This window comes from Alexandromys fortis, unplaced genomic scaffold (assembly GCF_014885135.2).
Source record: "Alexandromys fortis isolate MF-2015 unplaced genomic scaffold, M_Fortis_MF-2015_v1.1 scaffold_52, whole genome shotgun sequence".
Lineage (NCBI taxonomy): Eukaryota > Metazoa > Chordata > Mammalia > Rodentia > Cricetidae > Alexandromys > Alexandromys fortis.
In genome coordinates, this window is record NW_026067929.1 from 9,697,870 (window position 1) to 9,716,458 (window position 18,589).

At 38.6% G+C, this 18,589-nt stretch overlaps 1 protein-coding gene across 5 annotated transcripts in view; it reads right to left on the reverse strand.

The window, feature by feature from the left end:
• Positions 1 to 1,032: 1,032 nt before the first annotated feature.
• Positions 1,033 to 18,589, reverse strand: part of Slc39a12 (solute carrier family 39 member 12) — a 110,048-nt gene continuing 92,491 nt past the window's right edge. For 4 of the 5 annotated variants that reach the window (XM_050144754.1, XM_050144755.1, XM_050144752.1 and 1 more), the window contains one exon: positions 1,033 to 1,161. In XM_050144754.1, the coding sequence (XP_050000711.1) occupies positions 1,033 to 1,161 (129 nt within the window). Of the gene's footprint in view, positions 1,162 to 5,585; positions 5,667 to 18,589 lie in introns of all 5 variants that reach the window. The other variant, XM_050144749.1, reaches the window with a different exon arrangement.

Sequence of the window (18,589 nt, forward strand, 5' to 3'; positions counted from 1 at the left end):
AGATATGTAACTGAGTGCCGTGAGTCATAGTCAGAGCAAATGACCTTTCCCTTGTCAGGGCCCGTCATTAAAAACGAAGAAAAATAGTGGGCTTCCATGTTCCAAGGACAAAACGATTAAAGCCGGGGTTGTTTTCTCTTTTAATAAGATTCTAGGTTACCAGTAATATTTCTTGTTCATGAATTCACTTGCTGATTTCCCATTTAAAGTGACCCCAGAAATAATGCAAACATATCTTATTAGTAAGATCATACACACACACACACACAGAGAGAGAGAGAGAGACAGACAGACAGACAGACAGACAGAGCCTGTTATATAATCTATGAGAGCTGAGTCATTAGATTCCTGCCTGATTCTTTGTTACCTTACTAATCTGGGAACATCACCACTTCTTCTTGCCTAGGACAAACATGCTGACATTTACAGAGGGACAGACAGACACTCTGACATATCTTTTGGGCTTCTCAATTTATCTATTCATGTATAGTGCTAAAGCAGGGCTTGATTCTTCCAGATGACCAGGCTACACCAGCTTGGAAGAGAGGATCTGTATATAAAGTAACAGAAGGTGCTTAAAAGCACCACTTTCAAATTAGCCTTTATTATACTTCTATTATCCTATTTGCTTATGGTTTATTGATTACATAGAAAACAAATGTATTCTTAACATAAAAACCCACAAAACTGTTGCAGCTGATTTTTATGCCAACCGGCACCTGTCTGTTTCAAATACAAGAAATAAACACTCTTTTTTAAAGAAATAACGTTTTTTACAATTGAATAGAGTTCAGAATTTACAAACAACGCTGACCATTACTGTGGTTCATTATAGGGTCAGAAACAAAAGTAAACAATTCCGTGTGAGACAGATTTACCTTTATACATTTCTAAAAATATTACAACACGTAATTAATAAGTTAAGATAAAATACATTCTTTGCCTAAAATAAAAATACTGAAATTTAGTAATCAGCATAGAGACCACGTAAGAAATAAGATATAATTTTGGAAGACATTGAAGCAGCTTAACTTATATTCTAATATTCTGTTCATACGCAGCTAAGAGCAAAAGAGAAAGCCAGCCTAGGATCAATCCAACGTTCTGCAGCAGAAACGTCATCCAGGGTCGTTGTGTTTGAACATGAGTCATTTCAGGAAGCTAAAAAAAGAACGAAAAACCAGAATAAGATCCAGATATATTCAACTGCTGAGAAAAGCTTGGTGGGAAAGCACGAGGCACTCTGTTATTCAAGACTTAATAATCTTCAAAATTCCCCAAATAGTTGCCCAGTGTTTAGTACCTACTCCTGCCATTAGTTTGAAATGTAAGCTAAATAGAGCCACTTGCTGGTGACTGGAAGGACTCTCGCATTGGCAGAAGTCTTAAAATGACACAGCTGTCAACGGAAGCCAACTTTCCCTTTGTTTTCAGGATATGTTTAAATGTGAGATAAACAAGGCATGAAAGCTACAATTTCGGATTGCTCCATTAGGCTTATGAAACATCTAAATGGACCAGCTTCTGCAAGGTGCTCATGTTTATTTACCATCAAAGGGAAGACCAAGGTCCCCATGACCTTTAGAACAACAAAGACATCATTTCCTAGGACTGTATTTAATTCTCAAAGAGACAAGTGGAAATAGTTTCATGCCTATCAAATGTCACAGCGCCATTTGGAAGAAAAGGTGCATCCAGGCTTCTGTAGAAGGAGCCCAGTGTGGTTTGGGCTTGTATTAGTTCAAATTCCTTACCCTAACAAGGTCATAGAGAGTAACAAGCCAGATTGTTTCCCTTGGAATGCATGGTCTCAGGTCCGTGTATTCACTCATCTAACTTAATGTTGGCATCACTGAGAGCCACTGTTGGATGCTTAGTTGTGTCCTTGGCTTCCACTAGATGGCAGTTAGTCTAGATGTCATGGGCACCTTTGGCCCCTTGTAATGACAACCAGAAATAGATAACTATTTTTCTGGTACTCTGGTAATTAATATACATCCAGATTATATTAGTTTATATGTATAGTGGACATTATTTATTCTTAAGAGCTTAAATTTGGTGGTATTCTTAAAGAATTAACAATACCAACTGAATTTACCCAACTTCTTTAAATGTCAATAGTTTAAAACAGTTTTGGCAGTTAACTCCAAAGCGAGGCAATATAATTATATTTCAATTATATCACCTGTGGTCACTTAATTTTGAATAAACTTATTTCCAAATACTGAGGTAAGATTCCCTTTCTTCCTTAGTTTGCAAATCAGATAGTTGTCACTTACTGTATGTGGCTGAATTAGCAGCACACTCCAGGCCTAGTGGCATGTACCTGTAGTCCCAGGATGTGGGAGGTGGAGGAAGTAGAATCAGAAATCATCTTCATCTATATAGAAAGCTTGCCTCCAGTGTGGGATACGTCAGACTCTGTCTCAAAAACTAAGTCACAAAAATTCAAGCAGCTGTTTAATTTCTTACTGTTCTTTATTAACCTAGACCTATGGACCTGCTGCTTACTTGGAGTGTCTAGCAGATGGCAAAGAGGAATGCACCTGTCTGTAGCAGCCACAGAACCTCTGCCAGGGAGACGTTCATTAGTCCTGTATTCGACGCAGATGGCATTCTGCTCAAGCAAACACCACAAATACTGCATGCTCCAAGAACAGCGTTCTCATAGACTATAATTTTAAAGTGCTTGCACTATAAAATATGATGTGCATTCTATTTGATTTGCATATACCCTCATTCATATACCGTTCCTGTGTTTCCTTTGCCTCCCTTACTCCTCACAATCGTCTGAGAGATAAATTGTTTAGCCCCTGTATGTAGAATCAACGCCTCTACAGATGTGAGACTAGACCCAGGGCAGAGCCAAGTCCGCTCCTTCAGGAGTACAAAGGCCAGCTCTGTTTGCAGTTCACCCTTGCCTGTTGTGAAAATTCCTCCTGTATCATTAGAACAAAAGGTTGGAAAAAACAAAGTTAAAAGGTGCTCCTTGCTCCTCATCAAACAAACTTGCTTTTGGAACAAAGGCTATCAGGGAAATCCACATCTGGCTAAGTGCAGAGAATAATAGGCAGCTGTGGGCATCAACCCCAACTGGTAAATATATAATACAGCCCCTAGCCTAGGGTAGAGGAACACCGTGGTAGAGGAGGCACAGAGACTGTAAGAGACAGAGAACCATGTGGTCTATTGGACATCATGTTATCTACAAATGATATGAGAGCTTCACTAGTGAAATCTCAAGTATATGGTCACTTAAACGAGACCTTCACTACATGCCAGCATGTGTGGGAGATGTGTGTCTCACAAGGTTCCATCCATAAATGAAGAACAACAGGCAGTTAATGGTTGCTGAGGAAAGAGAATCAGTCTTCTCAGAGGATGAGCCTCCTGACAGGTTATCCAATTCTAAGTGGTCAGCCATAAACACATACAAACAACATTAACTGGGCTCAGCAGGATGTGTGAGTGTGGGTGTATTTATATGTGTATTTGCATATATGTCTATAGCAATTGTTAAAAAAAGTTCATGAATTTGAGGAGAAGACCTGGGAGGAGTTGGAGTGAAAGAAAAAAGGCAGTGAGAAAATTGGAAATGATATAAATACAGTATTCATGTATGAAATTCTAATGTGTATATATAAAATTTTAATTTAAAGAAAGTCCCATACAGTTTAGAAGGAAGGAATACTACCAAAGTAGCTCTATGAATTTCTAATAATAATTAACAAATGATGGATGAAAAAAAAGCATATAGATCATTTTCCTGATGGATGTAAGATTCAAAATTCTCAACAAAATACTTGTAAGTCAAATTTGGAAAAACATTTTTAAAAAATCATATACCTTGATTAAATTAGCTTCATCCCAAAAATGCAAGGACGTTTCAACATATGCAAATCATTAAGTGTAATATAGTAATGCATATATTTATGTATTGAAATCACATAATTATCTCAAATGGATGCAGAAAAGACCTGTGACAATGTTCAATATCCTTTTATGATACATGATACTAGGAATATGTGCTAGATGGCTTTTTGTATTTGTTAATTAGTTTGTTTTTTAATTTTATCAACTTGATGCAAGTTAGATTCTCTAGAGTCATCTAGGAAAAGTGAGAAATTGCCTCCATTAGAATGGCCCACAAGCATGTATTTCAGGCATTTTCTTGATTGATGATTGGTGTGGGAGGGCCCAGACCACTGTGGGTAGTGCTACCTCTAGGTAAGGCCTGGGTTGTACAAGGAAGCAAACTGAGCAAGCCAGTAAGCAGCATTCTTCCATGGTCTCTGTTTCTGTTTCTGCTGAGTTCCTGTCCTGATGTCCCTTAAAGTTGGACTGTGAAATGTAACTATCAGTACTCTCCATCCCGCTGGCTCCCTGGACCGGTTTCTCTCCAGGTCCAGCTCACTAGCTCCTGCAACTGCTTATGAAATAACCACTCTAAGACTTATTATCAGTCACATTTGTCTGACCAATGTCTTAGGTTTCTTATTGGCTAGCTCTAATTATTAAATGTGCCCATTTCTACTAATCTGTGTATTGCCACAAGGTTGTGGCTTACCAGAGAGACATGTTACTCCTTTAGCAGCTACATGGCATCTTCTCATTCTGTCTTCCTTCTCTGTCTCTTCTTTCAGATTCCCCACCAAGTTATAGTCTGCCTGTCCATTGGACAAAACAGCTTTTTTCATCGACCAATAAAAGCAACACATATAAAGAAAGACATCCCACATCAGTGACATGAAAGTATAATCCAAATAAACTCTTTTCTCCTTCAAGTTGGTTTTGGTCAGTACTTTATCATAGCAATGAAAACAAGGATTGAATAAAAGAATATTACCTAACATAACAATTCCTAAAGTGCTGTCTCTTCCAACATTATACTAGGAAAAATGAATGTGTTAGGTCTAAAATCAAGACTGAGACAGTGATGTCCACTTTCCAGTCACCTAATATAATGTTTGAAATTGTAGCTAGAGCTAAGAAATACAAAATGACGCAAACAGGAAAAGAAGATGATGTGATAATCTACTGAAAGATACAATAGTCTCAGCCAGAGAAGTCTTAGGTCTGACGAGCACGGTAAAATAGCAAAATACAAAATCTACAGACAAATTAGTAACTTTTCTAAACGCCAAACTTACAAGAAAGAAATCGGAGAAATATTCCCATTGACAATAACTTAAATTTAAATAAGCCTAAACAAGGAAATAAAGGACCTTTACAATGAACACTTTAAAAACAATGAAGAAAGAAACTGAAAGAGATACCAAAGCCTACGGATTGGCAGGACAAATAATGTCTTTAATATGAAAACTGATCTACCAATTAAATACAATCTCTGTAAAATTTCCAATGACTTTTTCACAGAACTAGGAAAAAGCTAAAATGTGTATGAAAATGTAAATGATCACATGAACAACCAGATCAGTCAGCAGCAGAAAGAGCAGCGCTGGAAGAAACACAATATTTGATTGCAAATTATACTGTAGACCTACAGTTACAGAAGAGTATATTAGTGGCAAAATAAAAACTTTATGAAAAATGAAATATAAAAAAGGCCCCAGAAATAAACTCACATAATTTTCAACAGTGATGCCAAAAATAAATAGAAAAAAGATGGCCTCTCTAACAAATGGTGCTAGGAAAACTGCATCCACCTGTAGAAGAATGAAACTAGGCTCTGATCAATCACTGTATAAAAAGAATCTACCTATTCAAAACGGATTAAAGACTTTAATGTAATCACTAAGAGAAAACACGTCAGAACACAACTATCAGTAAAGACTTGCTGAAAAGGCTCCAATAACCCAGGAAATAATGGTAAAAATTGACAAGTGAAGCTGTGTAAATGAAAAAGCTTATGCACAGCAAGGAAGCTGACTGTGCAAGAAAAGTTTCTGAATACATCTCAAATGGTAACTATGTTGGAAATATTATGTCCTTCCCCTTTCCATGTGCCATTCTCTATAGGGAAAGAGTCTCATAATGCCTATTTTCAAAAGCAACTCCCCCAGGCACCTGAGGCTGTTTTCCTTAGCTGGACTCAGACAGTGAAGTTCCATAGACACAGCTCTATCATCTAGCACAAACAGTGTCTTAGATGTGCATTTCTGAGTCAACAAAGACAAACAAGGCAGCATACTAAAAAACTACATAATGATGTGGAAAAGGCAGCAGTACAAAGAGAGTAAAAGATAAAAGTGGTTTCTGCATGTTAGAAAAAAAAGATAAGATAAGCAGAGAGCGCTTGAATATATTTAGGGAGGTAAAAGTTTCCTATATAACATGGCATTGATGGATACATTTCATCATATATATTTGTCAAGATCCATGGACACAGAAGACTCACAGTGAAAACTAATATAAACTTTAGACTTTGAGTCAAAATATTAAATCAAAATTGAACAAAGACCTAAGCATATGCGATTCATAATTACAAAATTCTTAAAAGCAAGTTTGGAAGATTCATGAAAACTGATTTGTCATGGATTTTTAATATATATATATATATATATATATATATATATATATATATATATATACCTCCAAGAAGAGAAAAGTGGGTAAAGTGGACATAATCAAAATTTATTGTTGTACTCACAGGGAATTATAGCTCTTACTCTCAGCAAAGAAGCTTCCTTTTGCATCAGGGAGAGACTATCGAAGAAATCCACAATTGGTCAAAACACAGAGAAGAGATCAGGGGTGTCCAAACCCAACCAGTACATCTACAGCACATCTCCTCCTCTCAGGGCTCAGGCACACCCTAGAAGTGGGACAGAGAGACTGAAAGAGTCAGAGGAATGGAGTGATTGCTACAAAATACTGTATATGAGAGGAAATCTGAAAAATTTGTTCCCTAAAGATCCCCTATAAAACGAGACCAGTTGACATGGAACACAGACAAACAAATCTTATCAAGTCCCACCTCCTAGAAGGAAAGCTATAGACAGTTAGTGACTGCTAGGAGAAGAAAAAGCAGTCTTCTCTAGGGGTGAACCCCTTTAAGGTTTTCCAATCACAAGTAGTCAACCCTAAACACATACACATGTGAACCACAATAAATGGATTTATTAGGATACATATATGTGCATGTGTACATGTACATACGTGTGAAAAAATGATAGCTAAAGAAGAAAGGTCAATAATTTAAGAGGTAGTTGGGGGTATGTGGAAGAGTTGGAGGGAAAAAGGAATGTGTGGAAATGATCTAAAAATAGTGCTACTAAATGAAATTCTCAAAAACATTAAATTAAAATGTAGTCTTTATAAATTAAAAAACAATCTTTGTACAGACTTAAAAGGCAGTCAATGGAATGGGAAAATATTTGCAAAAAATATTTGTTCAATAAAGACAGTACTTAGAATATGTAAGGAACTCAGAGTTCAATAGCAAGAATATGCAGATGACTTGAATAGAAACTTGTCAAAGAAGATATACAGATGGCTAATAACCACAGGAAATGCTCCCTAGAGTCACACTGCTCTCAAGGGAAAGGCCTGTGAAGACTGCAGGGAGACAGATCTACATCTGCAAACTGTCTCTTCTGTGGGTCAGCTAGGGCAGCTCTAGTATACTCACTGGTTGGGCATCTTCAACAGTATTTCATGAAGCTCTGGAGCCTGGGAAATCCAAAACCAGGTCACCTATAGAATCTGTGGAATTCTATGGTTGGTCCTGGTTTATGAAATTCTACCTTCTCTTGTATGTTCACATAGCCTAGAGAGCATCTCTTCACTCTCTCCTTATGAGACATTCAGTCCAAGCCTGTTATGCAGGCTCCATCCACCTGATCCCATCAACTCTAGCTACTCTTTGACCTCTGAGGGTGCAAATACATGTGCTATACATACAAACTGGCAAAACATATACATAAACCTAAAAATGAAGTGTAGCGTTCCATTTACATCCTAGCAATCTAAGGGGACCTGGCCCTTTTGGGTGGGAATCCATAATCTGTTACCATAAGGGCCATCCCTCCTAATATCATCATTCTAGGGATTAAAGTTAAAGTGTAGATTTTGCAGAGGTGCTAATATGTAATCCATAATAGCTAATCACTTTTAAAAAATAAATAATACATTTGTGAAAATACACATGTAGGTGAGGATATGAGAAAATTGTATTTTTTTTCTGTTGGTTGTAATCATCTAAATTGGCACAGCCACAAAGGAAACTAGTTTGACAATTCCCCCAGAAAATTAACTGTCAAATTGCCATACTGCCTAGCAATTCCACTCCTAGAAATATGTCCAGTCTACATGTAATGATTTAAGTCATCTGTTGCCATGTAGTCTCAGATAGATTTAGCTAAAATGATTTATCTCATAATATTAAAAGAATTACCATTCTGGTTTTATCTCTGTTGCTGTGATAAAACGTTCTTTCCAAAAGCAGTGTAGGGGAGGAGGGGGTTTATTTGGCTAACACTTCCAGGTCACAGTCTATCCTTGAGGGAAGTCAGGGATAGCGCTCAAGCAGGAGCTTGGAGGTTGAACATTAATTTTTGCACTTTTAGCTAACTATACAGTTCAGAACTACCTACCAAAGGAATGGTGTCAACCACAGTGGGTGAGGACAGTCTACATTAATGAGCAATCCTTCACAGACATGCCCATAGACAAATCTGATCCACACTATTCTTCAGTTAAGACATTGCCATCAGTAATCTGAGTCAAGTTGATAGTTTAAGATGACCAGAATAAACTATTCATAGTAACATAGCAATCTATTAATTAAAATTGTTTTTAAAAGGATACTCTGGAAAGTGTGCCATGTGAGTGTGTTCAGGCATTCACAATGTGGTTTAAAAGAGCAACTAACACATGTTGTAAGCAAGAAAATATCAACATTTCCAGGACCTGGTTTCCCTACATTACAGAGTGGGTTTGATATATTAGTATCTCAGTAGAAAATGTAGAAAGTATATTTAATTGATTTGTTGTTGGTTTACAGAAATATCAGAAGTCTTTCAAAGTTGTTGGCAGAACGGATTCATACTTCTTTCTTCTGAAAAAAACTATCAGCATCAAATAATCTTAATTTTGCTTCCGAAATGGGTTATGAATGCTGGGTACACATTCTCAGTGAGTTCCCAATACAATGACAGTGATGCTTCGAAGATGATGCTATAAAGACACTAGCTCAGAATTGAGTATAATAAAGGCTTATTTATTTAGGAGTAGACTCACAGATCACAGTCCTTTGCACAACAGGGAAACAAGAACTGTAACCAGCATCCAGAAGAGAGAATGAGTGCACACGTTACATCAGCATTAATAGGAGAAGAGCCCATGCCCAGGTGGGCTGGTATCTAAAAGGCTACTGGCTAAAGGCATTCCTAAAGCAATGCTTACTGTCTAACATTTGTTTAAAAACAAACATGCACATAAAGACCACTTCACATGCCTTTTAAATTTCCCCTTCCTGTGGATGGATAACAGCCAATGTGATTACACTTACGTATTGTCAAACTTCTAGAAAAAGATAATTTACTATTTCTTTCAGATCTGAAAGCGCTTATTGTATCAGACAACCTGGTGGTGGTAGATAATGAATTTAATTATATTTCTCTTAAGTAATAAAGCTCAATGAAATAAAAGGTAAGGAAGGGATGGTAGTGGTTGAAAGATGGCTCAGCTGGCAAAGCGGCCACCAGTCAAGTTTGAGGACCACAGTTCTATCCCCAGCACTCAGATAAACAACTTCATGTACTGATACATGTGTATACTGTCAGCATTGGTGAATCAAAGGCAGGCAGATTCCTGGGGTTCCATAGCCAGTCAGCCAAGCCTATCAGAGAGCCCCAGGCTCCAGGGAGAGACTGCATCAAAAAGTAAAGTGACAAAGAGCTATAGATAAAACAACTGCTTAGAGCAGGAGAAATTGAGTTCCCCAAGAAGAGGTCTCTAATTGGTTATCCAATCCCATGGGAATCAGTCCTGAAATCATATATAGACAAGTAATACTAAATAAACTGGGAAAGTTGTATATATTTGCGTGTATGTGTGTGTGTGCATGTGCACATGCGTATGTGTGTGAGGATAACAAAAGAAGACATATTCAAAGTTGATCTCTGGTCTCTATATGTGCATGCATATATATGAAATATATGGTACCTGCACAAATAAACATGAACCTAATACACACACAAATAAAGTAAAATAAAATAATGTTCAGGATACAATTAAATGAAAAGCCTAAAAACATAGAATCCAGTTCATTTTTGTAGTCACATGACTAAAAGTGCAGACCAGACATGTGTCTACTTCATATTCCTCTCATCAGATTCCCTATGTTGAAACGGTGTGGCAGTAACTCTACGTGTAACATTTGTACCGTAACCGTAAGTGTGACATTTGCTGAGCTGTTGCAGTCATGAAGCAGCCTAGAAAATTACCAGCAGTCGGGTTACTAGCTGAGTGTAATAGCCAGTCTTCCTTTTTCACATGTTTGCATTGGTTTAAAGATTCAAATTCAAAATATTCTGTCCCTTCCTTTCACAGAGAACATTCCCTGGAAACTGGAAAATGTTGCAAGACAAACTCTGACTGTGATGTCACTTTCTTGAGTTTGTTAGTAGTAACCCAGTAAATTCCTCTAAACAATGCCCTTCCCTGTGGCTTTTCTTCATCTATTATTATATGAGACATACTTTTAATGGAAAACTGTTGATAGTCTTGAAAAGGATGAGCTATTGAAAAGAAACATCCAAAAAATTGTGTGGTGAGGGCAGAGAAAATGATTTAAAAAACTGTGGTATAGTGATTGGTGGGTGGTGGGTGTGTAGGGGGTTGGGATAGAAAACTGGGCATATAGTTATTCTTCAGCATCCAGGAGACACTTATGCCAGGAATTCTCTCTAATGCCAGAACTTGAAGATGCTCATGCCCCTTACATTAAGTAATTCAATAACTGCATATTATCGATATATATCCTCCTCTATACTGTAAATCCACTGTGTAGAAAGCAGATATAGAGAGAACTGACACAGAGCAGACAGCATACAAATAACTGTTATTTTGCACTCTTTGGAGAACAATGACAGGAGAAATTTATGTCCAGTGCAGATGGAATTCTTTCCTGGGATCCCTGGTCTGTAGTTAACTGACTCCTAACTACTGAAACTACAGCTATGAAGAACTGCCTCCATCCTCGACTGATTTGCCTAGGATTTTCATGGAAATGGTACCTAACCTCTTATTTTTACTTCCCTTCTGCCCTGCCACCTCAGAGAGTTTGAGCTTTCCAATAGCCACTAGAGTTCTATTAACTTAGTGGACCCTGGGCAGTGGTCCAGCTCCCCCAATTCCAGGGACATCTCCAGTTACAGTGCAGGCAGTCCCTTGAGGATTCTACTCACTTGTTGCTATAGAAACTGCCTGCAGGATCTAAAACCTTAGGAAAAATGCCTGAAGGTTTGAGACTTTGCCTCAGCTCCAGAAATAAACTTTCCCTGGCATAACCATGTATGTCTTTAAAAATTCACTAATTTATGCAATATAGAATACATGATATTTGCTAAAAATGAAGCCTCTCTATCCAAACTACTGAAGGAGATACTTCGAATGTTCATTCCTCCTTACATCCAAGCAATTTATTAAATTGAGAGATGCTGAGTCTGAGAAATCAGTGCACTTTCAATTCTGAGAATTTTCTCAGTGGGATTTTGGTTTCTCAGACAGAAAAAGATGCGTTTACAAAGCTGTCTCCATTTCCAATTACATTCAAACATGAGTTGATACCAAGGAGTGGATTAGTTTTCAACAGCTGCTACTAACAGATGACCACAAACTGGGTGCCTTGACACAGTAAGAATGTACTATCATATGGTTCTGTGACTCCCAATTTAAGTGTGAGTATTGCCAGGCTAAAATTCCTGTGCCATCGGGGCTGGTCTCCATTCTAAAACTTTGGAGGAGAGTCAATTTTCTTGTCCTTTTCATCTTCTAGACTAGGGAGCACCCATGTTCCTGGGCTCCTGGCTTCTTCTCTATCTTTAAAGCCAGCAGGACTACATATCTCTGACCTTCGTTTAATCATTTTAGCTTTTTTCCCCCTGATCATAGCCAGATCATGGATTCCTATTTCCAAGACTCATTTTCAAATGTTTAAAGTTCAATAGCATTTCCAAGTCCCTTTTGACATTAGTTAACATAGTCAAGGCTCCTCCAGATTAGGAGGAGTTATATGTATATAACTTTCATATATATATATATATATCTTCATAAAATATTTGTGGCAAACACAGGACTGTGAAAAAGTCATCAGATCAATAGATCTAATTTCTAATTATAATTAATATTTGGAGCACATGTACTTTGAAAATAGAGGAAAAAGAATACTGGGGATGGTTAGGTATAAACAGAAATGGGAAAAATATGGAGCATGGGAAGGAGCATGGGAAGAGAAACTAAGGATGCATGAAGAAGCCATATGGAAACTTGTACTTTATAAGATAGTTTAAAACAATTGGCTTAAAAGAAAGACTTTGTGTGAAAGTACCATGCATGTATGGATAGTACTGATTCCAGAATCCATGATTTATGAGATGAAAATCCCAGTGCCAGATATAGGATGCTTCACTAAAAGTAGTTGGCTAGTAAGGCCACAGAACCCCCTGTCCACAAAAAGTTTTATGGGATATAGTTATTATCATTAGTTGTCCACCAGAAGTATAAGATTACAGTCTATCTCTGAAGATACCCCACATCATGGTTGCAGAACTGAACTAGAAGCTTTCTGCCTTATGGCTAACCTCTATAAGTGATAAACATTGTTATGTGGACATGTGGGGAAGAAGAGCTAGCAATGGTCTTCCCCAGTATTAGCCCTTGTGTGCTACAATACCAACTTGCAAAGCAAGAACTTCTTATTGGTGCAATAATAGCATGATCAATATAGAGGAAACCAACATATTTCTGGTTAGATCTCAGTACTGACTGCTCCATGGGAGTTCACCTGTAGTACAGAACACCTGATCACAAAGACTCATAGCCGGGAAAATTTATCAGCACTAGGAGTGAACCTACTATGATTGTTTACTATAAGGATGTGTTGTCAAATTGTCTGTATATCGATAGACCCGAGCTATCCTAGGTATTAATTTAAAAAAAAAACCCTTCTATTTGCAGCAAACAGGTCACGGTTGGACAGATGGCTCAGTGGTTAAGAGTACTGGCTGCTCTTCCAGAGAACATGGATTCAATCCCCACATGGCAGGTCACAATTGTCTGTAACTCCAGTTCCAGGGGGTTCAATGACTCTCACACATACAGTTAAAACAACAATGTATATAACTTTTTTTTAAAAAATTTTTTTTAAAGTTGCCTAATATGTATATATTCCATACTTTCTTCATCCATTCTTCATTTGAAGGGCATCTAGGTTGTTTCCAGGTTCTGGCTATTACAAACAATGCTGCTATGAACATAGTAGAGCATATACTTTTGTTGTATGATAAGGCCTCTCTTGGGTATATTCCCAAGAGTGGTATTGCTGGGTCCATGGGTAGGTTAATCCCGAATTTCCTGAGAAAACTCCACACTGCTTTCCAGAGAAGTTTGCAGGCAAATGGATGGAAATAGAAAACACTATCCTGAGTGAGGTAAGCCAGACCCAAAAAGAGGAACATGGGATGTACTCACTTATATTTGGTTTCTAGCCATAAATAAAGGACATTGAGCCTATAATTCGGGTTCTTAGAGAAGCTAAATAAGAAGGAGAACCCAAAGAAAAATATATAGGCATCCTCCTGAATATTAACCTTCATCAGGCAATGAAAGGAGACAGAGACAGAGACCCACATTGGAGCACCGGACTGAAATCTCAAGGTCCAGATCAGGAGCACAAGGAGAGAGAGCACAAGCAAGGAACTCAGGACCACGAGGGGGGCACCCACACACTGAGACAATGGGGATGTCCTATCGGGAACTCACCAAGGCCAGCTGGCCTGGGTCTGAAAAAGCCTGGGTTAAAACCGGTCTCGCTGAACATAGCGGTCAATGAGGACTACTGAGACCTCAAGAACAATGGCAATGGGTTTTTGATCCTACTGCACCTATTGGTTTTGTGGGAGCCTAGGCAGTTTGGATGCTCACCTTACTAGACCTGGATGGAGGTGGGGGGTCCTTGGACTTCCCACAGGGCAGGGAACCCTGATTGCTCTTTGGGCTGACGAGGGAGGGGGACTTGACCGGGGGAGGGGGAGGGAAAGGGGAGGCGGTGGTGGGGAAGAGACAGAAATCTTTAATTAATTAATAAAGAAATAAATAAATTAAAAAAAAAGTTGCCTAAAACGGGATCTAATGCAAAAATTCATGACTGGTCAGAATGTTGAGAACTGGCCACTACTGACTGCTCATGATTAAACTGGACACCCATATTGTAACTGCCTTGCTGAATAAGATACTGAGCCATGTGGCAAACAGACAAAAATAAAAGGCTAATATAAGTTATAAGAGTTAATAAGAAGCCTGAGCTAATGGGTCAATCTGTTTATAACTAATGTAGATTTCTGTGTGGTTTCTTTGGGACTTAACAACTGTGGGAACTGGGCAGGATAAAAACTTTAGTCAACATCATATCCCTCCTCCAAGATTCAGGGAGCATTAAGAAAAAGGGCAGAAAGAATAAAAGATCTGCATGATAGGAAGAGGCTATAAAATGCTGTCTTATCAGTATGACATGGCTATGGCACTCATAAACTCAGGTTAGCTGTGGTTGCCCACATAGGACATACATAAAACAAAGACAGCAAGCATTCAACCAGAAATGGGGGAGGGGGTCATGGGGCCTCCATACTACCCAAGGGACCTAATGACTATCCAACGTTGTTGGGGGAAAAAAAGTCATTGTCTTCAGGGATATAGGCACTAATGAGTCCTCCAGTGGATGGCTTCATACACATGCCTACATGAGTGCTCCTGATTAAAACTAATGGGTCACAAAGGAAAAACAAAAAGAAATGAAAGTGGTATGGGTACAATGTGGGAGGAAAGTAGTGGAGGTAGGAGAAAGATGAGAAGGTAGAAAAATAGTATGACTATAATATAACATATATATACATAGAAAGCCATATAAACATCCGTAAAAGTATCAACTATTATATATGTAAAAAATTGTCAAATATTATTTTGATGGCTACTCTTGGTTGTCAACTGGACTACATCTGGAATTAACTAAAACTCAAGTGACTGAGTACACCTGTGAGGGATGTTTTCATTAATTAAATCAATTTAAGTGGGAAGATCTATTTTTATCTGGATCTTTTGAGGTGGGAAGATCCACTTTTAATGTAGACCACATCGTCTTGTGCCTACTTAAAGGACATGGACGAAGGAGGCTTTCACTCTGCCTGCTTGTTGTCATGAGCAAGTCTTCACTGGCATTAGAGCCTACTTCTTTAGAAGTCCAGTCTATACAGAACACCAGCTGAGACATCCAGCCTTATGAACTTAACAACTATTGGATTCTTGACTCTTCCATTGGTAGATATCCATTGTTAGACTTTTAGATAAGCTGATCATCCCTGTAAACCATTCTAACAAATCTGATGATTGATAGATAGATAGATAGATAGATAGATAGATAGATAGATAGATGATAGACAGATGCAGAGTATATAAATTCATTCTATAGGCTCTGTTTCTCTAGAGAAATCTGACTAATATAATTATATATGTGTTAAATGTGTGAAATTGTCAAATATACTTGTATAAAATTATGTATTATGTACATTTGTTAAAACTTCCATATATCATATATAAACTGTCATATATATATGTATGAAATTGTCAAAGCACAATTGTTTTAATGTTTTGGATAACTTTAATAATCAAGATAAATGGATAATAATCAAAGATTGTTGCTTATGTCAGACTCTTCTGCTAGGTCCTCCCCATCAAACATGCTACCTGAGCTGTACCCCTTAGCTCTCTTAAGGTGGGTAAAAGTTACAAAGACAGAAAGGACACCCCAGAAACAGTTAAGGAAAACAGCCATCAAGCCAAGGATTTTCCCAGATAGAGGTGGTGGAAATGTCAATTCACCAGAGATATGAGTAAATTAGGTGTAGTCTCCCAAGAACTTATTGGTCAATACCCCAATACATACTATAAAAGTATTTGAAGATCAAGCTTGAGATGCCTATCATCTGCTTTTCTACAACTGTAAACAAAATATCCAACACTGAAAACTTCTAGAGAGGAAAGACCTGTTTTAGCTCAGAGTTTAAAGGGTTAATCCCATGGACACTTGGTTCTGTGATTCTGGGTCCATGCTGAGGCAAACATCATGGAGTGGGCAATATATGGAGTTTTTCACCTCACGATGGACAGGACTATGGTAGAGAGGGGAAGGGGGATAGAAAGGGGCAAGAACCTTTCAAAGACATTCCTGAGTATCTTACTTCCTAGAGTCAAAATTCACCTCTTAAAGGTCCTGGCACCGCTCACATCATCCAACTTAGCTGTGAACCAAGCAGTTAATATATGAACCTGAGGCACACACACCATGTTAAAACCACATCAAAAATTAATTAGGTCACGAGTGTGAGCTCATCGTGGTAGAATTCGAACCACTGTATGAGATGAGAGATTGAAATTCTCCAATTCCCATTCAATGTCCCATCCCCACATGACAACATAGCAAGAAGACATCGGTCTGAAAACCAAGAAGAATGCTTTCTTGGGGACCAAATAGGCCAAAAAATTGATCTCAGACTCCCCAGGATGTCCAGCTGTGATAGTTACATTTCTATTTCTCAGCCCACCTAGACTGAGGCATTTTGTCATAGCAGCCTAAAGTGACAAAGAAAATATTCAGATATATAGGTAGCAAATGGCAGAAGCCCAGACACATAAAGCAACATCAACAAAACTAAGAGAAGAAGCAGGCAAACCTACAGACAGGAACTAAGAATCAAGCATTAAGCCAGTGAGAGAAATCAGGAATTAATTTGAAAATATGACCCATACTACTAATCAAGTCAACTTAAGTGATGCTCACAGAACCCTGTACCTAATAACTAACTCACCAAAATGGACTGTGTGATATACAAGTCTCCAAACAGTCCTCTGCACTAACATAAGAAAACATGCCTGTCCTAAAAACGCACTTCATTAAAAGGGCAACTGAAAGGCATTTAATTCTAAATATTGCTTACACAATATATTTTTACATAATCCATGTGACAAAAAGAAAACAAATTACACGGAAAATTCCAAAGGAGTACACTGAAAGCATACAATACATGGGAGTCTGGAGAGAAACTTCATGGGGAAATTGATAGCTTTAAATGCTAGTGTTAGAAAAGAAAAGTTAAAACCCATGATAGATATTACACTCTACCTCATAAAATAAGAAAATAAAAAAGTACATTCAAAGCATAAAGAAGGAAATACTAGAAATTATCGCAGACGCAGCAACAACCAATCACAACTTCTCATACCTCTGTTACTGTTGGTTTCTCTGTTTGTTAGGTTTGTGTTTCCTGCTCCTATAAACTTAGCACCAAGCCAGAGACTGTTTCTGAAAGCAGAGTAGCAGATCCCAATGAACTGGAAGCTATGACTACAATTTGAACATCTGGGGAATTCATAAAGTAGCTCGAAGTTACTATGGTGATGGGAGTACTCATTGCTGACCACTGTAAGCAGCCTGGGCTTCTGCTGGAAATAATCTACCCAGAAACTGGGAGACTCCTTGGAGCCTCCCTTGGCCATCTCTGCCCACCAGTAGTGAGCAGGCCACTAAAGGAAACATGAGGGAGGGTAATGATAAAGGCTCCGACCGCTCAGTGACACCTGGATTGTCCCTTCTACCCAGAAGGGAACCCAAACGGGCCCACACGCTGTATGGAAGTAAGGAGAAAGAAGTGTGTATTCTGGAGGAATAAAAAGGTAAGTAGCACATAGGACCTCAAGAGCAGCAATGTCTTGCGCTTTTTGTGACTGTGTGTGTGTGTGTGTGTGTGTGTGTGTGTGTGTGTGTGTATGGGTTAAGTCTTAGTGGATGCCTTGGCTGGCTGCTACCAGGGAGAAACCTTTAGATAGATGGAACTTGAAGTTAAAATGAAGGCATGAGTGCTTCTGAAGGAGACGGGGACCCTGTTGATGGATTTTACTTGTCACACTTCATCATCCCCCAGCCCCATCTCCTGTTCAAGCACTGCAGCGAGATCCCAGAGCACGATTAGCCTTGCACAGTTCCTTGCTCTGCTCCTACGCTCACCCCTCCGTCTGTCCTGGGTTCTTGATGCCATGGCTTTGGGCTTCCTGTAGAAACAACTTTGTCATTCAAGTGCAGAAGTGTAGAGAAAGAAGGCCAATATAAATATCTCTGGGCAATGGGAGAAAGGCCCATAAATCACACCTTTTTTCAAAGCTGAGGGGAAACCCCATTGGTGAAATGCTTGCCGCCCAAGCCTAGCACCTAAGTGCCATCCTTAGTACCCATGTAGAAGTCAGGTGCAGAGGTGTGCACTTGTGATTTAAGCACTGGGAGGCATAGACGGGTACAGCCCTGGGCCTTGCTATCCAGCCAACTTAGCCTAATCAGTGAGCCCCAGCTTCCAGTGAG